General features: G+C 37.1%; 1 protein-coding gene across 4 annotated transcripts in view; it reads right to left on the minus strand.

Annotated features, from left to right (window-relative positions):
* Positions 1–24,757, minus strand: part of Sox102F (transcription factor Sox102F) — a 313,951-nt gene that overhangs the window by 235,650 nt on the left and 53,544 nt on the right. For 2 of the 4 annotated variants that reach the window (XM_089172878.1, XM_089172867.1), the window contains exon 2: positions 22,675–22,790. The exons of the other annotated variants lie outside the window; for them this stretch is intronic. In XM_089172878.1, coding sequence (XP_089029004.1) covers positions 22,675–22,686 — 12 coding nt within the window. In that variant the 5' untranslated portion in view covers positions 22,687–22,790. The remainder of the gene's footprint in view (positions 1–22,674; positions 22,791–24,757) is intronic. 4 annotated transcript variants of the gene reach the window in all.

A 24,757-nucleotide genomic window follows, 5' to 3' on the forward strand; every position in this document is an offset into this window, starting at 1 on the left:
TGCATTCCTATTTTTTTTTTATAATCACATTTGTTACTCATGTTTGTTTGTTAAGTATCGAACTAATAAGTAAAGGTATCACTCGTTAAACTAGTAATTTTGATTTGCAACTACCTGATATTATAATTTCAAAGTCACGTTATAACACACTAATTATCATCATCACAATTATATTGAATTTCCACGAATCATTAAACTACGCTCACAACTCGATTTCCAAGAAATTATTAAAGTACTGTTATTCGTGATTTTTCCCCGCCTTCCTTCAACTTAATTTTTTTTTTATTCTCTAGCAATAAAGAATATTATTAATGAATCAAATTTATAATTTCTCGTATTTGTATTCCATTAGCTATGTATACTATCATTTTACTAAAACTTGTTCCAGTAAATAAATAATGGAAAAATAAAATAGAACTATTAAAATTCAAATGAAATAAATGATCAATGAACATTCAAAAAAGAAAAATCAATCGATCTATGAACGAAAACTAAAGATAAAATTTATCATCATTCTTAGCATCGTTCATTCATTCTATCTCTTTCTTTCATTCCTTAAGGATTTCTCCTTTAGGTTCGTCCACCCACGCAGTAGATTCCACGTTGATACGCATGGTACGTATTTCGCACGAGAGTTCTCGCACGTTACGCTTGTAATCCTTAACGCACCTAATCGTCCTTAGATACACGTTAATTGCCCACGTGTGTGTCGTGCAAGGCGTGATTTACCGATCTATCCGAGCTCGATGGCGTGAGTCAGGTGTGAAAAGAAATCCCTACCGATACTCGTGTCAGATCGAAACATTCCACCACAGAGAGAGAAAGAGAAAGAAAATAAGATAGAATGAGAAAGAGTCACGATAGGAAGAGAACGTTAAAGTTGCTCACGAGAGTCGTCCCGTCCCGTTGATCGGATCGCAAATAGTCGAAACAATTGTGAAATTCGTTGTTGCCTACTCGTTTATACGATTCGACGTGTATGGATAACTAGGCTCTAGGAACGAATCCGCTTCTCTTCTTGGCACGAGAAATCGATCGATCGAGATTTTCTTTCAATCACGAATGGTGTACGTACATTACCTATATATATATATATAAAACGTTGTTAGAACAATATTTTTTCACATAACGTACAAGTTGGAAACTAGTAACGAGATATATAAAAACATTTATTTGTACGACGTTGGGGTATCTTGATAATTCCGATGTTATCGTTTATGTAAGTTGTATACATAATTACAAACTACGGTCGATGAACATTCGAGCCTCTATATAATTTTCTATCTATGAAACAAACGTGAAAATGCAAGCTCTTGACGTTGTCATTAAGCCATTAACAATACAATGGACCGTGACGATCAATGTATCGCAATATCGTAGTAAGTAAAGAGCTGCTTTTAATTATGTAAGGGGGGGGACATATCTGATCATCTTATCCAGGTACTCACGATCGTCTAATTATGATCATAAGAGAGAAAGAGAAAGAAGATAATAACGTAAGACACTGTAATGTACATCGACGAAAGTATCGAAAGCGTAAAACGCTTTATTAACGTTGCCACCAGGAAGAGAAGTATGATCAAATGACTATGAACGTCTTAGCCATTCCTCTACCATCTCTTTTATATATTTTTATAATCATCTTCAATGCTTTTCTCGCGCCTAATTATAACCCTCGATAACTTCCTCGTCTTACTTGCCGTCCTCTTCGTAAAACGGGTTAAAAATGTAAGAGACAAAAATGGAAAAAGAAACTCACTATATATTTTCTTCTCTTTCTCATACAGGTGTGTCGTCTGGTCGAGTGGTTGTCTGCAGGTACTAAGCTTATTTGGTGCCAAGAGAAGCAGGTGATGATAGTGTGGAGGTAGTATGGGGTTCGTTCGAAGGGAAAGATTTATTTATTTGTTCTTGTCTCTTTCTTTCTCATTCCGTTCTTCTTCTTCTCGGACATGTTGTCGCGAGTATCGTAGATTTAACGCAAAAGTTTCTCATTCGCAGATGTTCGTCGAAAAGTTGTGCAAATTAGTATAAGATCCGAGAGACGTGCATTTCGCGTGCCTGATCGACATTACGCGAGTAGAAAAGTTACGAGTCGTTGCTTATCGAAGAATAAGATCGTTTCCTGCGGGATTATAAGAATAATAACGTACGTATGTCTGTTAGATAGATAGATAGAGTATGGTGTGGTTATAAGCGTGTGTGCAATTGGATGGAAGGCAGGCAGGCAGGCAAGTAGAGAGATAAGCAAGTACGTAATTAAATCAAAGATCGGTAGCGAATGTTAGCGAGAGAGACTAGATAAATAAATGACCGACGAGGGACATCGTCGAGTGGATATAGAAGAGCAAAAAGAAACAAGTGAGGAGGTAGAACTTAATGGAGGACTTTACAATCCGGTCGAGTTTCTCTCTCGATCTCTAACCACTTAGCAAGGACGATGATACCACTCTTTTACTTTTTCTTCTTTTTTTTTCATTCTCTCATCTCTATTTATAACGCATCTATGTACGTCTCTTCTATATCTCTTGTCGCACTTCGGCTTCTGTAATTAGCAGTTCGCGAAAATGGAAGTCTATATAAGTTATGGAGAATAATATACGTAAGTATACTTTGACATTTATATTCAAAGGAACAAAAAAAATTAGAAAATTATCTTTGATGATTATAGGAAGGGAAGATTATTTGTGTATTTGTCAATAGCAGTAATAAAATAGATGCATTTATCTAACACATTTACTTGGCTAGGATCAATGATTGGTTTATTGAAAATATAGCAATATCTATGTTTCTTGTTTTTTTCTTTTTCAGATTTTCACGTAATAAATCTACATATTAAATGGATCGATAGAAAGAACATTTTACCGATGTAAAGAGATCGTTTTTTTTTTTTTTGAATTTACAAGGTACCCGTTTACGTGGGACGCCCTGCCGATATATCCAAGAAAACAATTCTGATCTCAGCTAGTGGCGAGTACGGGCACGTACTCACGGAGGCGCCTTTTCCTATCGCTAGAACCAGAGTGGCTACTACTTACTAGTACTACTACTACTACTACTACTACTACCTACACCAGCTTTTCAACGTACGCTATCGGCAAAACTTATCGCACAGGGATATCCTTATATACGAAACACAAGGCAGCTTTCTTCGGGAATTAAAAGGCGAAACCGAGAATGGAAAAGGCAACGCGCATTCGACGAAAAGGACGAAGGCGAATTAACGACGACGGAACAGGAACGTTCTATCCCATCCCTTCACCCCTCCCTCCCTACCCTTTTCCCCATCTTCTTCACCCTTCTTCTTCTTATTCTTCTTCTTCTTCTTCTTCTTTTACGCGATTTAGCGGTCTTTCTAGAATACTAAACGCGAGGCGTTTGAATCTGCCTCAAAGATACCGGACGATTTACTTCTTACGTTAACGTCCTATTTTTTTGTTGTTTTATTTTTTCTTTATTATTCGTATGAATCAATATTGAAAGTTCTCTTTAATTTTTCTTCCTTCTGTTTGTAATTCTGTCAACGATCAACTTTTTTCAATAATTTTCTTTCGTCGAATATTTTCTTAATTTTTTTTTTTATTATTAATGTTTGATTAAACTAATTTAAATGTTATTTTGTTAATTAAGCGAAAGGTAATAATTTATTATTCTTTAAATCGAGACAATTATTCTAGTTTGAGAGATAATTATTATTTTTTACGGAAATCTCTCTCTCTCTCTCTCTCTCTCGTTTTAATTTTAACGAGTTCTTAATGTCCCTCTTTTTATTTTTTTTTTAAATGTGTGATAATCTTTACAAGCAATCTAATGCTGTAATACGTGTGAAGAGAACTGCTGTACGCAGTTTTATGAATGGTTCACGTTTACGTCATGTACTACGCGAGTTAGCGTTTAACCCTTCCTTAAAAATACACTGTAACTTAGAGTTCGTAGTAGGTAAGTATTCAGGAGTAAAAAAAAAAAAATAAAAATAATAAAAAAAGAAATAGGAAAAAAGAAATTTTTATTAAGTAATACTACACGTAAATGATAGTTAAAACATCATTTTTATTACATGGAAAGAAACAAAAGAGAAAAATATGTATATTATATGACTGAGAAAAAAGTAGAATCAATCAATAATTCATACAATCATATATTTCTACATATTAACTAAAGTTATATATATATATTTATATATTAATAAACTTTGAATATGGTTATTGACTAACATATTACTTGGTAAATGTAAAATGTAGAAGAATCTTTACATACAACTTGGAAATATTTATTTAAATTCGTGTCCATTAGCATAAATGATTTTTGTCGAATAACAAATGAAAGTTTTTACGATTGTATTTGAAAATGGTCAACTGTCTGTCTCTTTTAGTATCACTTTCGTGCAGAAAGAAAAGATAAGAAAAGAAAATAGAAAGAAAATAAATAAAAAGTTGCAACGAGATGCATGCGTGTATATAAATAAGTAAATAACCATTCACGGAGAACTAAATAAGCAAGCAAGTATAGTAGAAGAAATCGTAAAAGTTCTAAGCGAGTGTAGTAGAGTCAGTTTAAAACAGAGAAAAGGGTAAAACAACGTTGGAATGCGCTAAAAGAGCGACGACACGCCGAACGACGAGGTAGAGACGTATAATATAATCGGAGAGAAAGAAAGAGAGTTGAGTTTTCCCAGCCGGACATTCGTTAGAGAACAAGAAGAAGAAGAAGTAGAAGTAGAAGTAGAAGAAGAAGAATAATAAGAAGAAGATACCACTCGTTAGAGAACTGCATCTAGTACGCGTTTTCTCGCGCGCGAAGAATATGTGTAATAAAAGGGACGAAAGAAATACGAAAAATAGAAAAAAAACAGAGTGTTATAATAACAAGTAAAAGTATAATACAAAAACCAAGAAAGAAAGAAAGAAAGTAAGAAAGAAAGAAAGAAAGAAAGAAAGAAATAAATAAATAAATAAAGAAGAAAAAAAATAAAGAGGCAAATGCGGAGAGTGGTCCAGAGTTGAATTTATTAGCAGCACGTTTTTATCTTCGCCGTAAAATCGTGGTGCCGACCGTAAGTTGAGTTTTTATTCGTTGCTCGTCGTACACCATGGCAATATGGCGGTAAGAAAAATAAAAAAATAAAGAAGGAAGCAAGGAAAGAAAGACAAGACAAGAGAAAAGGAAAGGGAAATCGTCTCGACGAGGTCCTTCGAGACGGACTTCTACGTACATTTCGTATGGTAAATTCCGTGGATTCCGTAAAACCGAGTGAGAGAGATGCACCTTAGTACCAGGCTTATTAGAGTACTTTGCAGAGTTCCTTGTGTACATAAGTAAAGTGGTGTAGAGTATGTACCTACTCACTCACTCACTCACTCACTTATTCACTCTCTCTTTCTAACCATCCTCTTGGTTGCCACGGAATAAACACGTAGCACCAAGCTCGTGCACACCCTTACCTCCTACCTCCTTGTTCTATCTCTTTCTCTCTCTTTCTCTTTCTCTTTCTCCATCTTTACGTTCATCGTCGTCCAAGGAAAGAAAGAGAAAGAGAGAGAGCTCGTGCACAATTCAATGGACCAGCCAGGACCTCTGCTTGATTGCCTTATCTGCCTAATGAAACGCCTCGCTAACTAGCCCCGTCCCAGAGAGAAAGAGAAAGAGAGTATATATATGCCTTTATGCAGATATTGTTATGGCTCTTTTTGCAATGGCATTTCACTTCGCGTTCTCTCGGTTTTAACCACGGTTGGATTTACATGACGCTAGCTAGTCGAATTGCCTCGCTCGTTCTTATGTTCGACGACGAACGACTTGAATAAAAGGGCTAAGGGAATATAAAAACCATAGAAAAAACGTAAGCTAAAGGTTATCTTAAAATATTTTCACTAAAAAAAAAAAAAAAAAAAAATAAAAAATCTTTTATTATACGATTATTTAATATTTTAATTTAAATATATTCGTCTCTCTTATTTGTTTCTTAAAAAATCGTCTTAATTATTATAGTTTATCATTTTGCTTACAATAAAATAAAATCAAATGTATGTATAATAATTTTAAAACGTGCTACTTGATTTGAAAATCTAATCTAATTATGTTAAATTGTTTTGTGAACAGGTATAAAAAAAATTATATAATTTATGTGCAAGACTTACGTGCATTTTCTCCCATCACCCCATCCCACCCTTCGTTTAGTACGAGAGAATAAGACGTTCCACGTGTTAACTATACGACGAGAAGAAGCTACGATAAAAGGAAAGGATTGAAAAGGTAGATGATGATGAAGAAGAAAAAGGATGGTAGAATAAGTTAAGAGTAAGCATAGGATGACGACGGTAAGCAATATTCTATTTGACGAGTACTCGTCTTAGCGTTACGGCCGAAGGTTATGGCCGGTCTTAACCACGATACGACGAGCATAACACGGACTCGTATGCCTAATAACGTCTTCGGGCAGTGATGAGAGAAGAAGAAGAAGACGAGAGAGAGAGAGAGAGACGGAGTCCAGGGCCCGAGCCGTGGGCAGGGCCCAACAGCAGCCGTAGGGTACGAATGTAAATCATGATTCCGATGGTAGGTACTACTACCCTTTTACAACACAATCTTTTATAATTCTTCAGAAGATTTTCATCGAGTACTCGAATTTCATGATTATCTTCCATCGATGAAATATTACGAACACTTCTCCCCCCCCCCCCACACACCACACCACCTTTTATAATATTGGTAAATGAATTGGTAGATTTATTTTCATTAGTTTAATTTTTGATTTTGTTGTACTTATCATTAAATTCGTTCGAATCAATATGAATTTCAAATGAAACACTTAACAAATGATAATTAATCAATACGAAATCGAATATTTCTCTTGGAATAAAGTTAAAAAAAAAATAACAGAAATGATTGACAAGTGACGTAGGGTATCAAACGATATATTCGTCGATAATCTCTTCGACGATATTGAGTGAGGAGATTGAGGGGGAGGGATGCATACACGGCATACACCATTTTGAAAGATCTCTCAATAGCTTACGGTATCGTTGCACTTATCGAAGTTACCACCACTGTATTAGAATATATTCGAAAAAAAGAAAGGGAGAGAGAGAGAGAGAGAGAGAGAGAGAGAGAGAGAGAGAGAGAGAAGAAAACATATAAGAGCATCAGAAGCAGGAGAGATATAAAACTACGAAGAGACATTAGCATCACAATGAGTTAGGAAAAAAAGAGAAAGAGAGTAAGAGATAGTGTAAGAGAGAGAGAGAGAGAGAGAGAGAGAGAGAGAGAGAGAGAGAGGGAGAGGGAAAGAGAAAGAAATTTTCATTGGAGCATTTGAGGGACGATATCGAAGTCGTATCTCCTTCATGGCTCCGATGCTATCGATGCGTATATTCTCTCTCTTTCTCTTTCTCTCTCTTTCTCTCTTACATTCTTTAGAAACTGTAGGATCCGAAACGAGAGTAGTAGTCCGCATACACGCTTAGCCGGACAGCTATCGCCTTTTACACGCGCATTATGCTCGCTTGGTGAGTGCAGCGGAGTGGTTTGCACGAGTGTGTGCAACCGTAAGAGGAGAAGAGTAGTCTCTCTCTATCTATTTCTCTCTTTTTCTCTCTCTCCTTTGCTTCTGTTCGGAGGCAATCGGCATGCTCTTAACGTAAACGCGCTGCATCATTACCGACGACGACGACGACGACGACGACGACGACGACAACGACGACGACTACGACGAGGACGACGCATAGCCCGCGGCTTTCTTTGTAAGGTCCGCGTAATTTCATTGCTATCGGCTACGCTACTCCCTTCTATCTTTCTCTTTCTCTCTGTTTTCTATTTTTTTTTCTTATTTTCTTTCAACAAGAACCAGAGAGAGAGAGAGAGAGAGGAGGAAAAAAAAGGAGAAAAGAAATAATCCTCTTCGAAATCTCATTCGGACCTTTTCGAACGATCCACAACGGGTCTCGTCGAATGGATGCTTGGAAAAAAAAGCTACCAACTATAGTACTCTCTTTCTCTTTCTCTTTCTATCTGTCTGTCTGTCTGTCTCTCGTTTTGACTTACGAGCTTATTAATGTTCTACGTGGAAAAATACGAGCGCATATAAACGTCATCGCTTTTGCTTTTATATTACTCTCTCTCTCTCTCTTTCTCTAACGCATTATTTTATCTTATTTTGAAGATTGAAAAAAAGAAAAGAATCTTGTTAAATAAGAAAAATCTACACAAAATTCGACTCGGTAAAATATTTCGTTTTAATTATTACCCATGTAAGTAATAAGTATAAGTAATGGTTGAGTGACATAAAAATAAAAACACACCTTTACTCGATGAACATATACGAGAGAATAAATACATAGAAAAGGATAGGAAAATTTTAACTATATATATATGTATATATGTAACGGTAGATAATAGATAGGATATAGGATATGAGCCCATACCGGTCCCGCAGCTTCGCTCTAGTCCATTATTCAATCGCGAAAGTTTACAACGGGGTTGTTCTATTTAAAACTTCCGTCTCGCTCATTCACTCGCTCTCTAACTCGTGCTCGGAGTTATGACACTACGGTTAATGAGTATTAACTATCCTATGGTACGGATTTAACGGCACTCGATAGGGTGACCCGTCGTGGTAGTGCGATAATTTAGTGGGTCGTTAAGCCACATGATTTCTCTACTTCGTTGTCGACGTTGATCTGGGAGGAGAAGGAAAATTGTCTCTATCTTTCTCTTTCTATCTATCTCTATCTATCTCTTTCTCTTTTTATCTCATTCTACTCTCTAAATCTCTACGACTAGTTCACTTAACGTGTGTACTTTCCGAAACAATCTTTTTAATAGCTTCTTGAAACGTTGAGAGAGTATACTTTATTAGATATATATATATATATATATATAATTATTTAGTATCTATACTATACTAGTATAAGAAAGAAAAAAAAAGTAGCGTGTAATAAGTTTATTCAGTGACATAAATTATTTAACACATTATCTTATAATATTCTTCTAGATTATTTACGACTATAATGTATTATATTACGCGATTTAATATAAACGTATTTATGATATTATAAATATTATAGATAATATTAATCTAAAATCATAGATATCAATTTGAAAGAATGTAAAAAATAGATAGACCTACAGAGAACAAGAGAAAGAGAGAAGAAAAGAAAAAGAAAAAGAAAAGAAAGTAGGGAAAAAGTGGAAGGAAAGAAGAGGGAGGAAAAAGAAGGAAGTTCTTTTGATTAATAGCGTAAGAGAGAAAAGAGAAAAGAGAAGAGAGAAGCTTTCGGTTATTGAAAACGGTGGGGTTGGTTGTCGGTGGGTGGTTGGTTCGTTCGTTCGTTCGTTCGTTTGCCGGGCGAACGAGCGAACGCGGCCCCTTGTGAAAGTTCCCTTTACCTTGATGATAAAGAACCGGGCGAACAGGCGAACCGAACCTCGCTCACTCAATGGAACGGACGAATGGTTATGGAAACAGCATTTAATTTGCATAGAAGGAGCCTCTTTGTCGACTTGGCTGAGAGAGACTCCAAGAGGCTCTCCTCGTTCCTTCCTTCTCTGTCTTGTCCTCGTCTCTCTCTCTCTTTCTCTCTTTCCCTTTCATTTTCTTTCCTTCCTTTCTTCCTTCCTTTCTTCCTTCCTTCCTTCCTTCCTTTCTTCAGAGGAACGGTGAAAAGGAGCATTGTCCTTTATCTATCGAATTCGATCGTATATTTTATTCAGATTACGCGTCGCCAAAGCGCGCAAAACGGTGAATCTCTTTATGATTGGCCATCGCCGACCCTTCTTTCTCTTTTTTTTATTGTCAAGGGTGACACAACGGACTTTTAAAGTAAAGAGGATATTCACAGAGGAAACCTAATTAAATGGTTCGATGTACGGTAAAAATGTACCAAAAATAAAAAAAAATCATCAAAATTCGGATCGAAAGATAAAAGAGCATTTATTTTTCTTCTCTGTTAGATGAATCACGTGGAACACGTTCAAAAGATTCGCAAAAGAGAGAGAGAGAAAAAAATTATTTCAATAGGTTCGCGTGAGACCCGATAAATACGATCTCCCGTCTAAGTTGTTGCAGTGAACCTCGTTGTCTCGTCGTGCACGATGCTTCGTGGGATGAAGGATGCGACTCGATGAAAATTCCAGCGGCGTCCTTTCGTTCCTTACTTTCAAGACGCGGAGTGTTAATTAATGAGATTGACCAACGGCGTACCGACACTGGAACAGGTTCCGATATGTCGAGGGACTGGACGGGACAGCAGCAACAGCAGCAACAACGTGCGAGAGATACTTCTTTTTTTTTCTTTTTTTTCCTTTTTTTTTGTAAATAGGTGCTCGCATATATATATATATATATATATATATATATATATATATATCCTCGTTACCTTTTCTTACGTCGTAAGAGACAAGCCTCGCAAATCGCAATCCCATCTTTGGATTTCTACCGCTTCGACATCTGCTTTGCTTTTTGATCGTCTCAAAGTATTTGAATAAACTTACTTTTAACTACTATTACTACTATGACCGATTATGCACATGCTACATACTTAAGTGATACAATAAAAGTATATATCAATATTATTAGATGAATTAGATTGAACATAAGTAATTAAAAAAAGAAAAAAGGGAAAACAAAGAATGAGAGAGTCATAGAAAACGTCCGTAGGGACAAAGATTGGTACAGATCAGAATGATGATAATAATAGGGGTACAACCAAGTAGGTTAACAAAAAAAACAAAGTAGAAAGAAAAACATTGAATTCCCGGGAAACGAATGGTCCAACACGGGAGCCATTTGGTCGAGAGAACGTAGAAACAGAACGATCGCGAACTATACTATGAGAGAAGAAGATATAGGATGACTACGTTTTCCGGACCGAATCAACGATTATTTGCTGAGGGTAATCGGGCAACATCAAACGAGCCGATTGTCAAGTGGAATTGTTTACTCAGTACGACGTACGACGACCCTATCTCTTTCTCTCACTCTCATTCGAGGGAGTCCAGCTAGCGAAGAGAGTAGCCCGGGTGGCCCATCTTCTTTGTCGCAACGATAATGTTAATTTAAGCCACCCCTTTTACTCCCCCACACCCTCCTCGCATCGGCAATACCGCCTACGCTTAGGAACGAACCAACTCCCTTTTCTCCTCTCCCTACGGCGACAATTTGCCAGGCATACAAAAAGAGTTGACAACTTGAAAGGGAAATCGAGCCTATTGACACAACGAGGAACCCACGAGAAATCTGGTAGGAGAGGGAGGAGGCTGACTGACTCGTTCGTTCATTCTGTTACAACGTGCCTAATACTACGTTAGTAGAGTATAGTTGTACTTTTGCTCATCTTCTTTGGAAAGGACTCTCTCCTCCCTTTTCTCATTCGAAATAATACATAGATGGACCGGCAGGATGGTTGGCCCTACTCGATTTTATTTTTTTTTTCGGTTCATGGAACACAATGAAACTGTCTTATCGTTCTCTGTGTTTCTATCTCTCCCACCCTTTCAACCAATCAAACCTTGATCTACATTATCGTGTCCTCTGTCTAATTACTTTTTTTTCCTTTTAATTATTAATCATTTAAATGATTGATTTATCCCTATTTATTTATTAGTATCGTTAAAAAGTTGGTTGAAATATTTTCTTTTTTTTATTATAAATTAAAATCAATCATAATGCGAAATATAAAATGTTTCTATTCTCTTAATCTTCTTCTTCTTTTTTTTCTTCGTTTCCTTTCTATATCCCTTTTATTTTTTACACCGTATCTATCTACTTTTTATTTTCTCTTGTACGTTCCTGCCCGTTCGTCCGAAGAATCGTATACATCGAGTCTCGAACGGTAGTATCAACAGGCTGCATCTAGAGCCCCCGATCAATCACGGCACGCTTTTGTTCCAATCTCTCGCGTACTTTCTAAGCCTCTTTTGTATCTTTCACGTTACCCTACCGTTCTATGATCCTGCATTCATTATGATCTCATCACCCTTCCTACCTACCTTTGCGTTCTACTCTCACATTTTTTTTTGTCCACCGACTCCGTTAAGTTCTCTTCTTCATTTTCGCCCCATTAGAATAGATTAAGTTTTCAAATCCTTTAATTTTTGATTTTTTTTTGATTGATTACAACAAATGCTACTTATCATTAACAATTTACACAATCAGTTTTTCTCTGGAATTTTTTCTGAAAATTAAGAAGAATATATTCGTAATTATATTCTTTTATATTATAAACATATCTATATATTATTACAAAAATAAAAGTATTTCACAAAAAACAATTAAAACAGTATGGCATTATGAACAACTTTATAATAACAATTTTCGATAAAACTATTGTATTCTTTTATATTTTATTTCTAAAAACTTGCAATATGAAACATTTTATGATCGTCAAGTATGTATACAAAATTTTAGGAAAATAAGAGAGAGAGAGAGAGAAAGATAAAAGAAATTTTTATTTTGTACAACCCTCAGGAACTATAATATTCTCCATCGAGAGTTCAACCGTGAAGAAAATTGAAAGATGGATAGAGAGAAAGCGGTGAAATAACGACGGACATCGTGGTACAGTTATAATCCGAAGGACGAGTTTCATTCTTTCTCTTTCTCTCTTTTTCTTTTTTTTTTTCCTTTCTTTCTCATATGTGCTGCCAGGCGGGAAATTTAACTGACAGCCGAATGTTCCGCGTCGAGCAGATCCTGAATCAGGCCAAGAAGAATGCCGACGATTATCGTATGGACCACTTCCACGAAAACAAGTTTCTCTCATCTCTAATAGAAGAACAGTAAGATTAACAATCAAAGTATTTGATTTCTATGACGTCATCGTATTTCCCAAACCCAAATATATATACACATATATATTTTATAAGAAAAATAATTTAAGTTTCGTAATAATCATACGAATTTTTCGAATAAGAAAACAAACAAGCAAACAAAAATCTAACAAACTATTTTAAAATGTTTCAGCAAAGCTAAGGATACGAAACGAATGACCAATAACGAATGAACAAGTAGAAGGATAAGCTTGATAGGATACAAGGATTCTACTACAGCCCAGTGTAGAAGACTGACGTGAGTTTCGTTGATTTTGACTGCTCTGGTACTTTCGATATGTACATATCGAAGGTGAACGCGCTATGTGGTTGCTACTCTAGGATGTTTGTATTCAAACTTTAAACGTTTGACCAGCAAAACTACGTGGCTAACTAGCGAACGGATACGAAATTGCGACATCCGTGTATAGCAGGATCGAAGAACGAGAAGAACGGGAATGACGATAGAAAGAGGAAAGGAACAGGGGGTTGGGGGGAAGAAAGAAGGAATGGAGAGTGATAGGGTAGGACGAATCCTGTGACTCCTGGAACAAAGTTTGTTGATGAGCCTGTGGGCGGTTGTCGTCGTTTGTCGAGTAAAAGGGAGTCTTCCTGTTCTGTGTGTGTATGTGTGTGTAGCTATGTAGAAATGAGAGAAAGAGAAATAGAAAGAGAGTGAGGGAGGGGAGATAAAGGGGGTGGAAACGCGACGGCGCTTCGATGGTTATCGGATGATGGTGGGAGAGAAAAGGTCGAAGACGAAGAAGAAGAACAAGAAGAAGAAGAAGGAATGAAGAGAAGAAGGAGAGAGAGAGAGAAAACACCTCTTCCCGTGTTCTACGTAGATATTTTAGCTGAACATTCAAAACAGTTTCCCTTTATCTCTTTCTGATTCTCACCCGGAGAGAGAGAGAGAGAGAGAGAGAGAGAGAGAGAGAATGCTTCTTCAACCGCTCCCTTAGCGAGTTACCTCTTCGTTACCGTCTCTTTAGTATCACATGAACCAATAAACATCTTCTTTGATGTAAAGCACATTAATTAGTAAACGACAAAATTGTATTTAAACAATGGCGGAAGAGTCGGAGCGAGTTAGAACGAGAAACGAGAAGTAGGTAGGAGTCGAAGGAAACTGGGTGGAGGTGGGGGTGAGGAACGATGAGGCTGACGATGAGATTGGGAAGGAATAGAGGGTTCAAACTCGTGGGAAGAAGGGGAAAGCCGCCGACGACGCGCGCAAAGTAAGCGTACAAACAAACGGCTGAGGCACAGAGTCGTTACCCGAGATCGTTTGGCACGATGATTCGCGAGTAGAATCTCCTCCCTTTTACCTTTTCTCTCTCTCTTTCACTCTATCTGTCTGTATCTCTTTTTGGTAAAGGTTACTCTCCTTAGGAGGGGTGGGTTAGGGTGGGGTGGGGTTTGCTATGGATAGATCTTGTTAATTCAGGAACCCGCCTCTCGCCGTGTCTGAATAATTGTCAAGCTTAATATGGGCATCCTCCCTTGAGTCCATCTGAAACCCTCTCACTTTCTCTCTCTCTCTCTCTGTGTATTCCTGGTGCTCTCTTTCCCAAGAACGGAAGTAATTAGTGGCTCGTACCTCGACAGAGTACAAGGATCGCAACACAACTTTGGATACTGCGAACGTAAAGCTCAACAATTTTGTAATTCGGTTTATCCTGAAGTATGTAACGAGGAGACATCCTTGCAAAGAAAATTATATCGAGTTGTTGAACATTTTTGAAAGCTTTTCTACCTTATATATTTCAACGATTTTATCACAACAAATCCATTTAAGGTTTAACGTTATTATTATACAATATTTATGATTAAAATTGTATCATAAAAAAATTAAATCAAGAAGAAATAAATGAAATATCAAAATATATGTAAATAAGGTAGAAGATTTTTTTTAAAAGTAGATGTTTGTATGTTTTCGTATTATTGACAAAATCTAGTCAAAATAGGAAATTCGAGAATCGTCTGGAGTTGTGACAACGTGTCAAAGCGATTCACAGTTAACACGTGCATATACGTAGGAGAGATCGACGACGTAAAGGACTCGTTGAAAGATACCTATATATATATATAGATATATAGATATGTATATATATATATATATATATATATATATATATATATATATATATATATATGTATCCTTTCCATGGTATAGCAATAATAACAGGAGAGTGCCGATTCGCCGAAGGGTGTGTCCTGTGCGAGGAGGACTCGTTTATAAATAGCCAGGATAGAGGGAAGGAAAAGGAGATAGAGATAGATAGATAGATAAAGAGAAAGAGAGAGAGAGAAAGAGAGACAAAGAGAAAGGACTGGGGGGGGTGGAATGAGGGGGGAAGAGCAACGCTGATTGCAAACGTCCCACGTCTATTTGTATGGCTTAACCGAAGCGAAACACAGACCGAATATACCCCTTTAAAGGATTACATCTGTGCGGCGCTTGGTAACGAGCGCATCCGATTCATTTGTATCTGTCGTAGAATAAGGGGGAAGCGTTTAAATCAATCAAATCTGCGTACGGTCTTGCGGTCGTGCTATCCACAGGTACTAATAGTCGATAGGTAAGCGACTGAAAGAAAGAGAAGGAGAGAAAAAGAAAAAGAGAAAGATAAAGATGAAGAAAGAATGAAAGAATCAACGTCGAGACGATATCGAACGAGTAAAATCTTGTCTTGAATTTATCTTTTTTTCTTTCTTTCTTATTCTTTTCAAGTAGTATAAACACGAGACTTGTCGTACATTTTCAAAAAACCAATCCGTCTTTGAGCAAAAAAAAAATTATCTCTTTGTTTCAATATATGTATAGATAAATTTCTATTCGCGAGATATTATCGTGACGTTGATTTGTGTACTAAACAATTGAAAGAAATACAGAATGTGAAGTTTTGATCAAATTGTTGGGGAACGTGGAATTATCTTCGTTCATGATCGATTCTTGAAGGATACAAAAGGTATAAGATAAATTATCTTGAAGGAATTACTCTTTAATTCTTCGAATAGATACGAATACAAAGTTGGACGGTTCTTTTACAATCATTATTCGAGATAATTTACCTATATAAGAAAGTTTAAAGACTTTTTTATTAAAAAAAAAAAGAATGTTTAACGTGAAACTCAATCGTTCGAACGAGAGCAATAAATATTTTCGTAAAAGGGTTAAGAATTCCCTTCTATTAGAGAATTTTTTTTATTATATTAGTCGAGCGATCGTGCACGAGAGAAATATTTTTTCTCTCTTTCTTTATAGACAGAATGAAATGAGAACGAAGATACGGACCGACAGCACCCAATGCCAAAAGCAGTTAAAGTTTCGACTTCCATCGTGCGTTCTCTTAGCTTCTCTCTCTTTCTCTTTCTATCTTTTACTCCTCTTTCTCTCCTTCGGTACTTCCAATCTCCAAAGTTCTCATAGAGAAAACCGATCGTTTAAGAGAAAGAGAAACAGAGAGAGATAGAAATAGGGGAAATTCTCTACTGTCAACAGCGAGATATTAATTAGACGAATTTCGTATTTGCTCATAAGTTTGTTTTAGCATTGAGCTCATGGAGAAGCGCCGCACATAAATCCGATGGCCCGATTTTTTTGGTTAAGTATAGGAACCGAGTAACGCTCAAGTGCTTGCATAGGTTCCATTCCAAAATGTTGTTGGATGTATCGTGACATGAAACGTGTATATATCTCTATCTCCTTTCCTTTCTCAATCCATCCATCCATACATCTATCCATCCATCCATCTTTCTCCTTCTCTTTGCTCGCGTCTTCCTAGGCCACATACACACAAATTTGTTACGACGCATATATTCCCCCGCTATCGGCGAGAATTCGTTGAACACCCAGCAGATACTCGATATGTATACACGCAGATTGCAGAAACTCGCGAAACTTATGCGAGACGAGAAGAGAAGAGAGAAATGGAGGATGAGGAAGATGGAAAGAGAAGGAGGAAGAGGAAGATGGGAGGAGGAGAAGAAGAAGAAGGTGGAGAAGAGGAACGCGGTCGTTACCCAGGAGGTATAGAACGGAAGCGTAATCCCAGGACCCACGTTGTTTGTTCTATACGTAAGATCTGCGCCGTGGTGTGTATCTTGGCCCGCCGATATCTCTTCAGTCAGGAATATTTAGTCAGACGAGGAGACTCGAACAAACGCCTCTAAGGCTTTCTATTAAGCCGACTCTTTGATGTGAGCTACCGCGAAGCGCTTTGGTTTCTCTCTATCTCTATCTTTCTCACTCTCCCTCACACTCTCTCGTTCGTTCGTTCGTTCGTTTTCTCTTCATCCCGTTCTACACCTACCCACCCTTCTCTTGTAACGTCTTTCGGTGTTCCCAATACGTCCCTCCGTTTTCCTCTCCTATGCTTTTCCAACCTACTATCTCGGTCACACGCGAGAATCGAAACAGATAACCACCTATGTACGAGAACGTACGTCAGCGAAGTTCGTTCTATTTCCCCTCTTTCTCTTTACGTTGTATCATCGTTCCACATCAAAACCCTCTTTCCTCCTAACCCTTCTCCCACCTCACTACTATCCAATTTCCCCACCATCCTATTTGTTTCCAGTAATTCAGAAAATCACAAACCTCCTCCTTCTCTTCTTCTCCTTTCCCTCCCTCTGCTCTTTCTACTTCCCATTCCCCTTTCTTCTTTTCCTTCTTCTTCTTCTTCTTCTTTTCCCCCTCTTTTCCTTTTTCTTTTTTTCCCCGAAACGTAAACACGTTTCTCCTTTGCGAAGTTCCAGCGTACCGAGCGCGAAACGATTGGATACGTTCGATAAAAACGACGACACAGAGAGAAACAGACAGACAGATGATAGACTTTGACTATGTTTTTTATTATATATCCTCATACCATTATTTTCCTTTTCTCCTTGTGAAATTCCGATTTATCTCGCTTAACTCGCTTTTTATTTCCACCCTGCCGCTTCTTACTTTTCTTTTACACATGGTTTCTTGTTCATTTTTTATATTTTTCCAGAGTTATAAGTTTTTTTATTTGTATATAATAATAGTAATAATAATAATAATATATCATATTTGAAAATAATTATTTTATCATCTCATTGGTCTGTAAGGAACATTCATATAAGAAAATTGGCAATGCGATCGAGTTAATCAATTTTAGAATTGAGAGATGAATTATACTCGTTGTGATGTCATCAAGAAATTTCTTTTCTTTCTTATATAGCAATGAGAAGAAAAAAGAGAAAGAGATAGAGAGAAAGAGAGAGAGAGAGAGAGAGAGAGAGAGAAAACAAGTGTACGGAAGAAGCCATACGCTCGTGCTCGACCACTAACGTTAAGGCAGCCACTTTAAATTCCGTCCGACCAACGACGTCTTAATAAGTGCGGTTACTACAACTTCAGCTTCTTTCTCTTTCATTCCTTTTCCCCCTTATCACTATCCACTTTTCTCTTTCTTTCTTTCTTTCTTTCTCTCCCATATTGCGTGCTTCTAAAACGAAATCAGAAAGAGTAACGTACACGAAGAGGTTTCTACGTACGAGTTTTACCCAAGGAACGTATTGTGGTCACTGAATTGGCTTTTGTGGGTTAGCACAGGTATGCCTACGGGTTTTCCATCAGTCGAACGCAGTTAACATTGATGCTTCAACCCGTTCTCTCTCACTCACTCACTCACTCACTCACTCACTCACTCACTCACTTACACACACTTGCTTGCTTGCTAGTTCATCTGTCACGGACTGTATATATGCTACATAAGACTATATATATATATATATAAGAAAGAGAGAGAGAGAGAGAGAGAGAAAGAGAATTTCTACCGAGCTCGTAGTTTCACCATAGAAACACGTTGTGGAGTTCTCTCTGCATGAGAAGAGAACTCGTAATCCGTTCGTAGATGCGACGTACGTCATGGATTCCGCGGACCGAAGGTAAATGCATTCGGCTTTTATATATACAGGGTGAATAATCTAACGTATAACTATATTTTATTATTATTCTTATAAGATTTATTAAGATATTTTCTATTTCTTCTTTATGCAATTAAATAATAAGGAATATTAATATTAATTTGTTGAATATATTATTTCATTATCGTGTAGTCAAAATCTAGCAGAATTAATTAATTGTTGATCGATCAGATTAGATAGTTCACCCTGTATATATATGTATAATACTTCAGAACGAGAAGTAGTATAACGTTCTCGTTGGTTAAGGCGCACGCTCAGGCAAATTCCGAGCCGACATTGCACGTTTAAGGCTCACCATAACTACGGGTGCATCAACGAGCTTCTTATTCTTCCTTTTTTTCCCCCTTCTTCCTTCTCGTCTTTGCCATGTGGTTTCGTCATGGTGTCGGTAATGGGATGTGAGCGAATGTCTCTCGAAAGAAACAAAATAAGAAGAAAAATATAGTTAAGAGAAGGAACGAAGAAAGAAACAGGATGAAGGAAGTAAGGAAAGAAGGAAGGAAGGTCGAGTAACCTTGGAAACTAAAATATTTGGAGAAATCGACTCTAAATGATCTCACAAGGAAGATGTACGAAGGAATTTCAATCTCTTTTCCTCTAACGGATAAGACCTGTCCCTTTATTTGCATAATAGCTTGTTTAGAGGCTTCTGGATATGAATTATTTGCAAGAGTTCGCTTGTTTTACACGCACTCACAGTCAAGAAATGAACAGAGAGAGAGAAATAGAAATAGTGAAAAAAGAGAGAGAGAGAGAGAGAGAGAGAGGAGATTCATCTTTCTTCTTAGGTCACGGAAGAAGGTGATGATCGTGAACGTCGACTCGTTAATTTTCTAATTTATTTATACGTTCTACTAGTAGTAGTTCAAGACGAGACATTACGACGATGCTTTAAGGCATTTGTACGTAATAAATTACGTTTGCTATCCTGTCCAGTATAGATAACTCACGAACGATGATCGTTGTTTTTTTTCTTTTTTTTTTTTTTCTTGAAGACTCTTGGTTAGATTTACATACGAATTTAGTCGGAATTCTCGACTCTAAACGTGCCGCAAATGCGATACAACATTCAGAACTAAACATTTTTTTTTCTTTTTTAGAAAAAGCGACGTATAATTGAAATATATTTCTAGAATATATACTAAACAAAATTAAAAATACGAATAATTTTACGAATATTTCGTAAAAAGAATATTATAGAGAGAAACTAGAAAATAATCAAACATGTCGAATCAACAACGATAAAGATTGTATCATTATTCTTACACATTTTTCTTTTTGTTCTTGTTGTATAAAATTGAAAAAATAATGGGAAAAAAGGAGGGGGGAAAAAGATATCCATTTGCCACGTGGATTCCATTCATTACGCAATGCGTCAACGGGATCCTGGTACGGCCACTTTGGTATTACCATCTGACACCGGCCAGGCCAACAGAGAGAAAAGCACCGTAAATCGGGAATAACAGAGCTCCGTTGTGAGTTCCATTCTCTCGGTTTAGGAATCTCTCTCTATCTTTCTCTCTCTTCAACACATACACATATATACAATATAGCAAGGAGGAAAGCGATAGAGAAGAGTAGAGAGAATAGCCCGAGGGCGCTACCGGATGCTCGTGCAACAAGGCAGTAGGCTAACTACGATAGAAAGTAGGTCCCTTCTTCTTCTTCTTCTTCTTCTCGTTCCTTTTCTCTCTTCTGGTCAGATGAGATGTGAGTCTTCTCCTCCTCTTCTTCTTCTTCTTCTTTTTCTTCTTCTTCTCTTCTTGAAGAGGTCCGCGCCCGGCCTTTACGGACGTTGCACCTGGGAGAAGCACGCGCTTGCCGTACGGTACTCGATTAAATTAAAACGAGCACGACCGAGAATAGGATGTCTAATGAGGGGAGGCTTTGCGTAACGCGAAAATGGCATACCGTTTACGGTAGCCAAGTTATAAACGCCGGAGAGACCATTCTAAACTAAAAGGACCGGGCTTTGACGTACTGTACATATATACACGACTTCCTTTCTTAGAAAGAACTCGCGTGAGCGCGAGCGCAATTTCAACTTGCCAATTCGGAAGACGTCGCGATAGTAGAGCTCTCTTATTTTTCTTTTTTTTTTTGCAATTGCTTTCGTTAAGTTTCTAACGAAGGTAAAACCTTTTTCAGAAAGAAAGAGAGAAAGAGATAGAAAAAATTCTTCATCTTCGATACATTTACTTTTTCTGTGTTCCATTTATTATTATTCTTATTTTTTTTTTTTTGGTGGCCCTCTTCCCTCTCTTTTTTATTTCAGATCGAAATCAAGTGAAGTGTTAATTTGCATAGTCTCCTTCCTCTCCTTACCCGCCCCCTCTCTCATCCTTTTCTTTTTTTTTAATTTTTGCGAAAGTAATGTGTCAGAATTACGTCTCTGAATATGAGAGTATCTGATTATAAAGAAGCCATTCGCGGCGAAAGAGATTGGCCGATTCATTAATATACGAAACGGACAGCTGTGGGAACAAAGAGAGAGAGATAGAGAGAGAAAAAAAAAGATCCTTACACGTTCGAATCGTTCAAGGAAAAGAAAAAGGAAAAAAAAGAAAGGAGATAGAATGAGATGAAGAAAAAAGAGATCGACCAGGACGAAGGGAACGAAATAAGTTGGATTGCCAAAGCGGTCGATAATAAATTCGATAAGGGGGTACCTGGTGCGCGTCTCGCATTTACACGGCTTTAATACATCCTGGAATATGACGTGTGCACCTCTGTGGTGTTACATAAACGCATTTTCATTACAGGGAGATGCGGGCCATGGTTACAATAAGATATATTGAAACGTGATATGCCGGACCGTAAATATTCCAGGGCGTGATTTAAGTCAGGAGAACATACCAAAGAGAGAATGAGTGAGTGAGTAAGAGAAAAAGAGTTAGAGAAAAAGAGAGAGAGAGAGAGAGAGAGAAAAACCGTGCCGTATGTACGTCACAACCATTTGTCTCCACTGTCTCCAGGTATACGTGCTTTCTATCTTGATTTCTATGCTCGGACACAACGCGAAGTCGCAGTTATCTTTGTCTCTCTTTTACTCTCTCTTTCTTTCTCTTTTTACGTACAAAAGGAAGGACAACATGAAACCAACCGACTCCTCCCCGCTCTACTCAAGAAAGAGTGGGCCCTTCGCGTGTCACGAACTCCTATGCAATTTAATACGCACGTAAATCTCAGCTCTGTCTCGGGAACGCAGCTAACGTTCCTTATTTCCGAAAGAAGAAGAATACAACGTGTATCGTTTCTTTCTATCTCATCGAAATCGGTAGAATCCTTTCCTGTCCTTTCCCAAAACTCTTTGAGTATACTTACAAATGTTTGTAGTTGTGGTGAATGTATAAGTTTACTCACACGGAGGAACATTTGATTGATCAAAAATGTATTCTCATTGTTATCAAATTTTTCTTTAACTTTATATAAGATTAAAAAAATTATTTATTAGTTTTATTAGTATTATTTATAGTTAAGATGTTAGAAATCTTTTTTCTTCTCAATGTTATAACAAAATATTTTTCAAAACACGTCTTACCATACACTGAAAAATATCACACTAAATAAGGTTGTGAATGGTGAATGAATGGTAAATCTTTCTTAGAAATAAAAATCCTATGGTGTTAACTTCAAAGGGACTGTAACAAGATCCCAAACCATTTTGTTGGTATTGATTAGGTGTGAGAAAGTTTTCGTAACTTGAACCCATAAAAAAGGGAAAGTTAAAAAAATATAATACCTTAGATTCTCTTCTTAGAAAAATATTCACTTTTCCTTTTTAAATGGAAATAATTATTAAAAATCAATTATCGTTGATATTCTAGATTTATACGAATAATAATGATTCATACGTTGTATTAGAAATTCGTGAAATTCGACGTAATAAAGCGAATCACGATCGAAGAAACTGACCCAAGAGATCATAAAAGATCAGCAGAGACCAGGTTTCCTCTCGCGTGCAACCACTCCCCACGCGTATGCTTCTTTACGAACATCTTGGCCTATCCTTTGCCTCCGGGCAGCATCACCTAGAAAACAAACATGACTTCTTTGTGTATATACTCTCACTCATACACACACGTGTACGTTATATTACCACATATGAATACGGCGCATCGAATATCCCTATACAAAAAGTAGGCACGAACCGTTTAAACGTCCCACAAAGCAAACTAAATAATGTTAAATAGCGGGACGTCGCTGCCTCTGCTGCTCTTCGTGTTTGTTATAACATTTACTTTGGTGCGCCACTGTGTTTTAAAGGGGGTCTTTACTGCCGACCGATGGAAATGTGCCTGGCAGATATCCTTTCACGCTCGCTTACGACTCCTTTTTCCGACATTGAAATAACTACGAATCTACAAAGCTTATATACCCTTCATAATCCTTAGAATTGTTTTCCGATCAAGATCACACCAATAACTTAATCAAATATAGATATATAGATTCTTAGAATACATGATAGACATATAAACACATGTTCGTTTCTCTTCTTCTTCTTCTTTAGAATCGCTTGAAATATTTATTATCAATTCATCGATATACACACATATATGTATATATATATATCTCTTCAAACTTTCTATTTTCATCGTATATACTTCGAATCAACATCTGTTCGTTATAAATTCTTACTGTGACGTAGATACTCTAATTTTTGGAAAAAGAATATGAAGCAAAAAAGAAAGACAAGGAATAAAAAATAGTTCTTCTCTTTCTACCATGTCTGGTGTATAGATTGGAGATCGTTAGAAGGATGAAGAGGTGGTGGAAGAGGAGGAAAAGAAGGAGGAGGAGGAAGAAGAGGAGGAGAAGGAGACGCTTCGAATACGTCCGGCTAAGAGAGTCTTGCGGCCAGGTTACTTCGAGATCGAGCCTTATAAGCACGTTATCACGAGACGTAGGAAGCCACGGGAAGGAAAGAAGCGTATAAGGCCGCGGTGAGTCCGGTGATGCAATGCCGCTTCGTTGCATGCGAATCCCTGTAACGTGCCGCAGCCAGAAGCAAACTGCACCGATTGGAAAACGTGCTCCACGTGCTTACAAAGACGAGATTCGTTTTTATTTTTTTATTTTTCGTTTTTATTCTCGTCATGTAGACCGTAAGGGAAGAATGTCGATCTTCTTGTTGCTTCTAGAACTGACAGAGTCACCAAAAGGGAATATTAAAAAAAGAAACTTGAAGAAAATGTTACGTACAGTATGTGTATACATATATATATATATATATATATATATATATATATATATTATTTAATTAAAGATAGTCTTGTGGATTAGTATAAATTTTCAATTATATCTATAAAATAATAATATATTTCTATATACATTTGAAAAGGAATAAAGTTGTTAAGTTAACTGATACGACTACGTGATGTGACTGTGTTACGAACTGAAGTGAAGTCTCTGACTAGGTAGACAAATCAAAAAAAAAAAAAAAATGGAAAACTTTACAAGTTGCAATAGAGTTAGACTAAATCATTATTTTGTTCTTTAATATCTGAGGAAATAATTGAAAAACTGAATACAATAACAAATATGCACATACATATCATTTTGAATAAATTTTCTTATTACCACAGAATGAAATGAACGATGACGATGATTATTTTAAAAGTATTCGACCTAATTAAAAGAATTCACGTTTCCCCCTAAACTTTCCCCGTTAAACGTGTGTGTGAATGACTTTAAAGAAGAATTCGTGTCGTCGTCATAGTTTTCTCTCTTTCGAAATGGATAAAGAACAACGAAAGTTAGACGGACAGGAACGAGGAACGGTAAAGAAAGAGCGTGGAGTGCATCACTCGTCGGGAGTGTGGCCTGCACATTTTGGCTCTCGACACTTTCTCTCTATCTTTGTCTTTCTCTCTTTAAACCACTCGTTGCGGCGAGTGGTTAACTCTCACGTTCAAATCTACATGGGCAAAGACACGCTCAGGCAGACTCGAGTATCAATCAATCGGCGCCTTCTTTTACAACCCCGTCCCTGCACGAA

The sequence above is a fragment of the Polistes dominula genome, unplaced genomic scaffold, assembly GCF_049000335.1.
Source record: "Polistes dominula isolate Pdom_NZ unplaced genomic scaffold, Pdom_raw_medaka contig_28, whole genome shotgun sequence".
Classification (NCBI taxonomy): domain Eukaryota; kingdom Metazoa; phylum Arthropoda; class Insecta; order Hymenoptera; family Vespidae; genus Polistes; species Polistes dominula.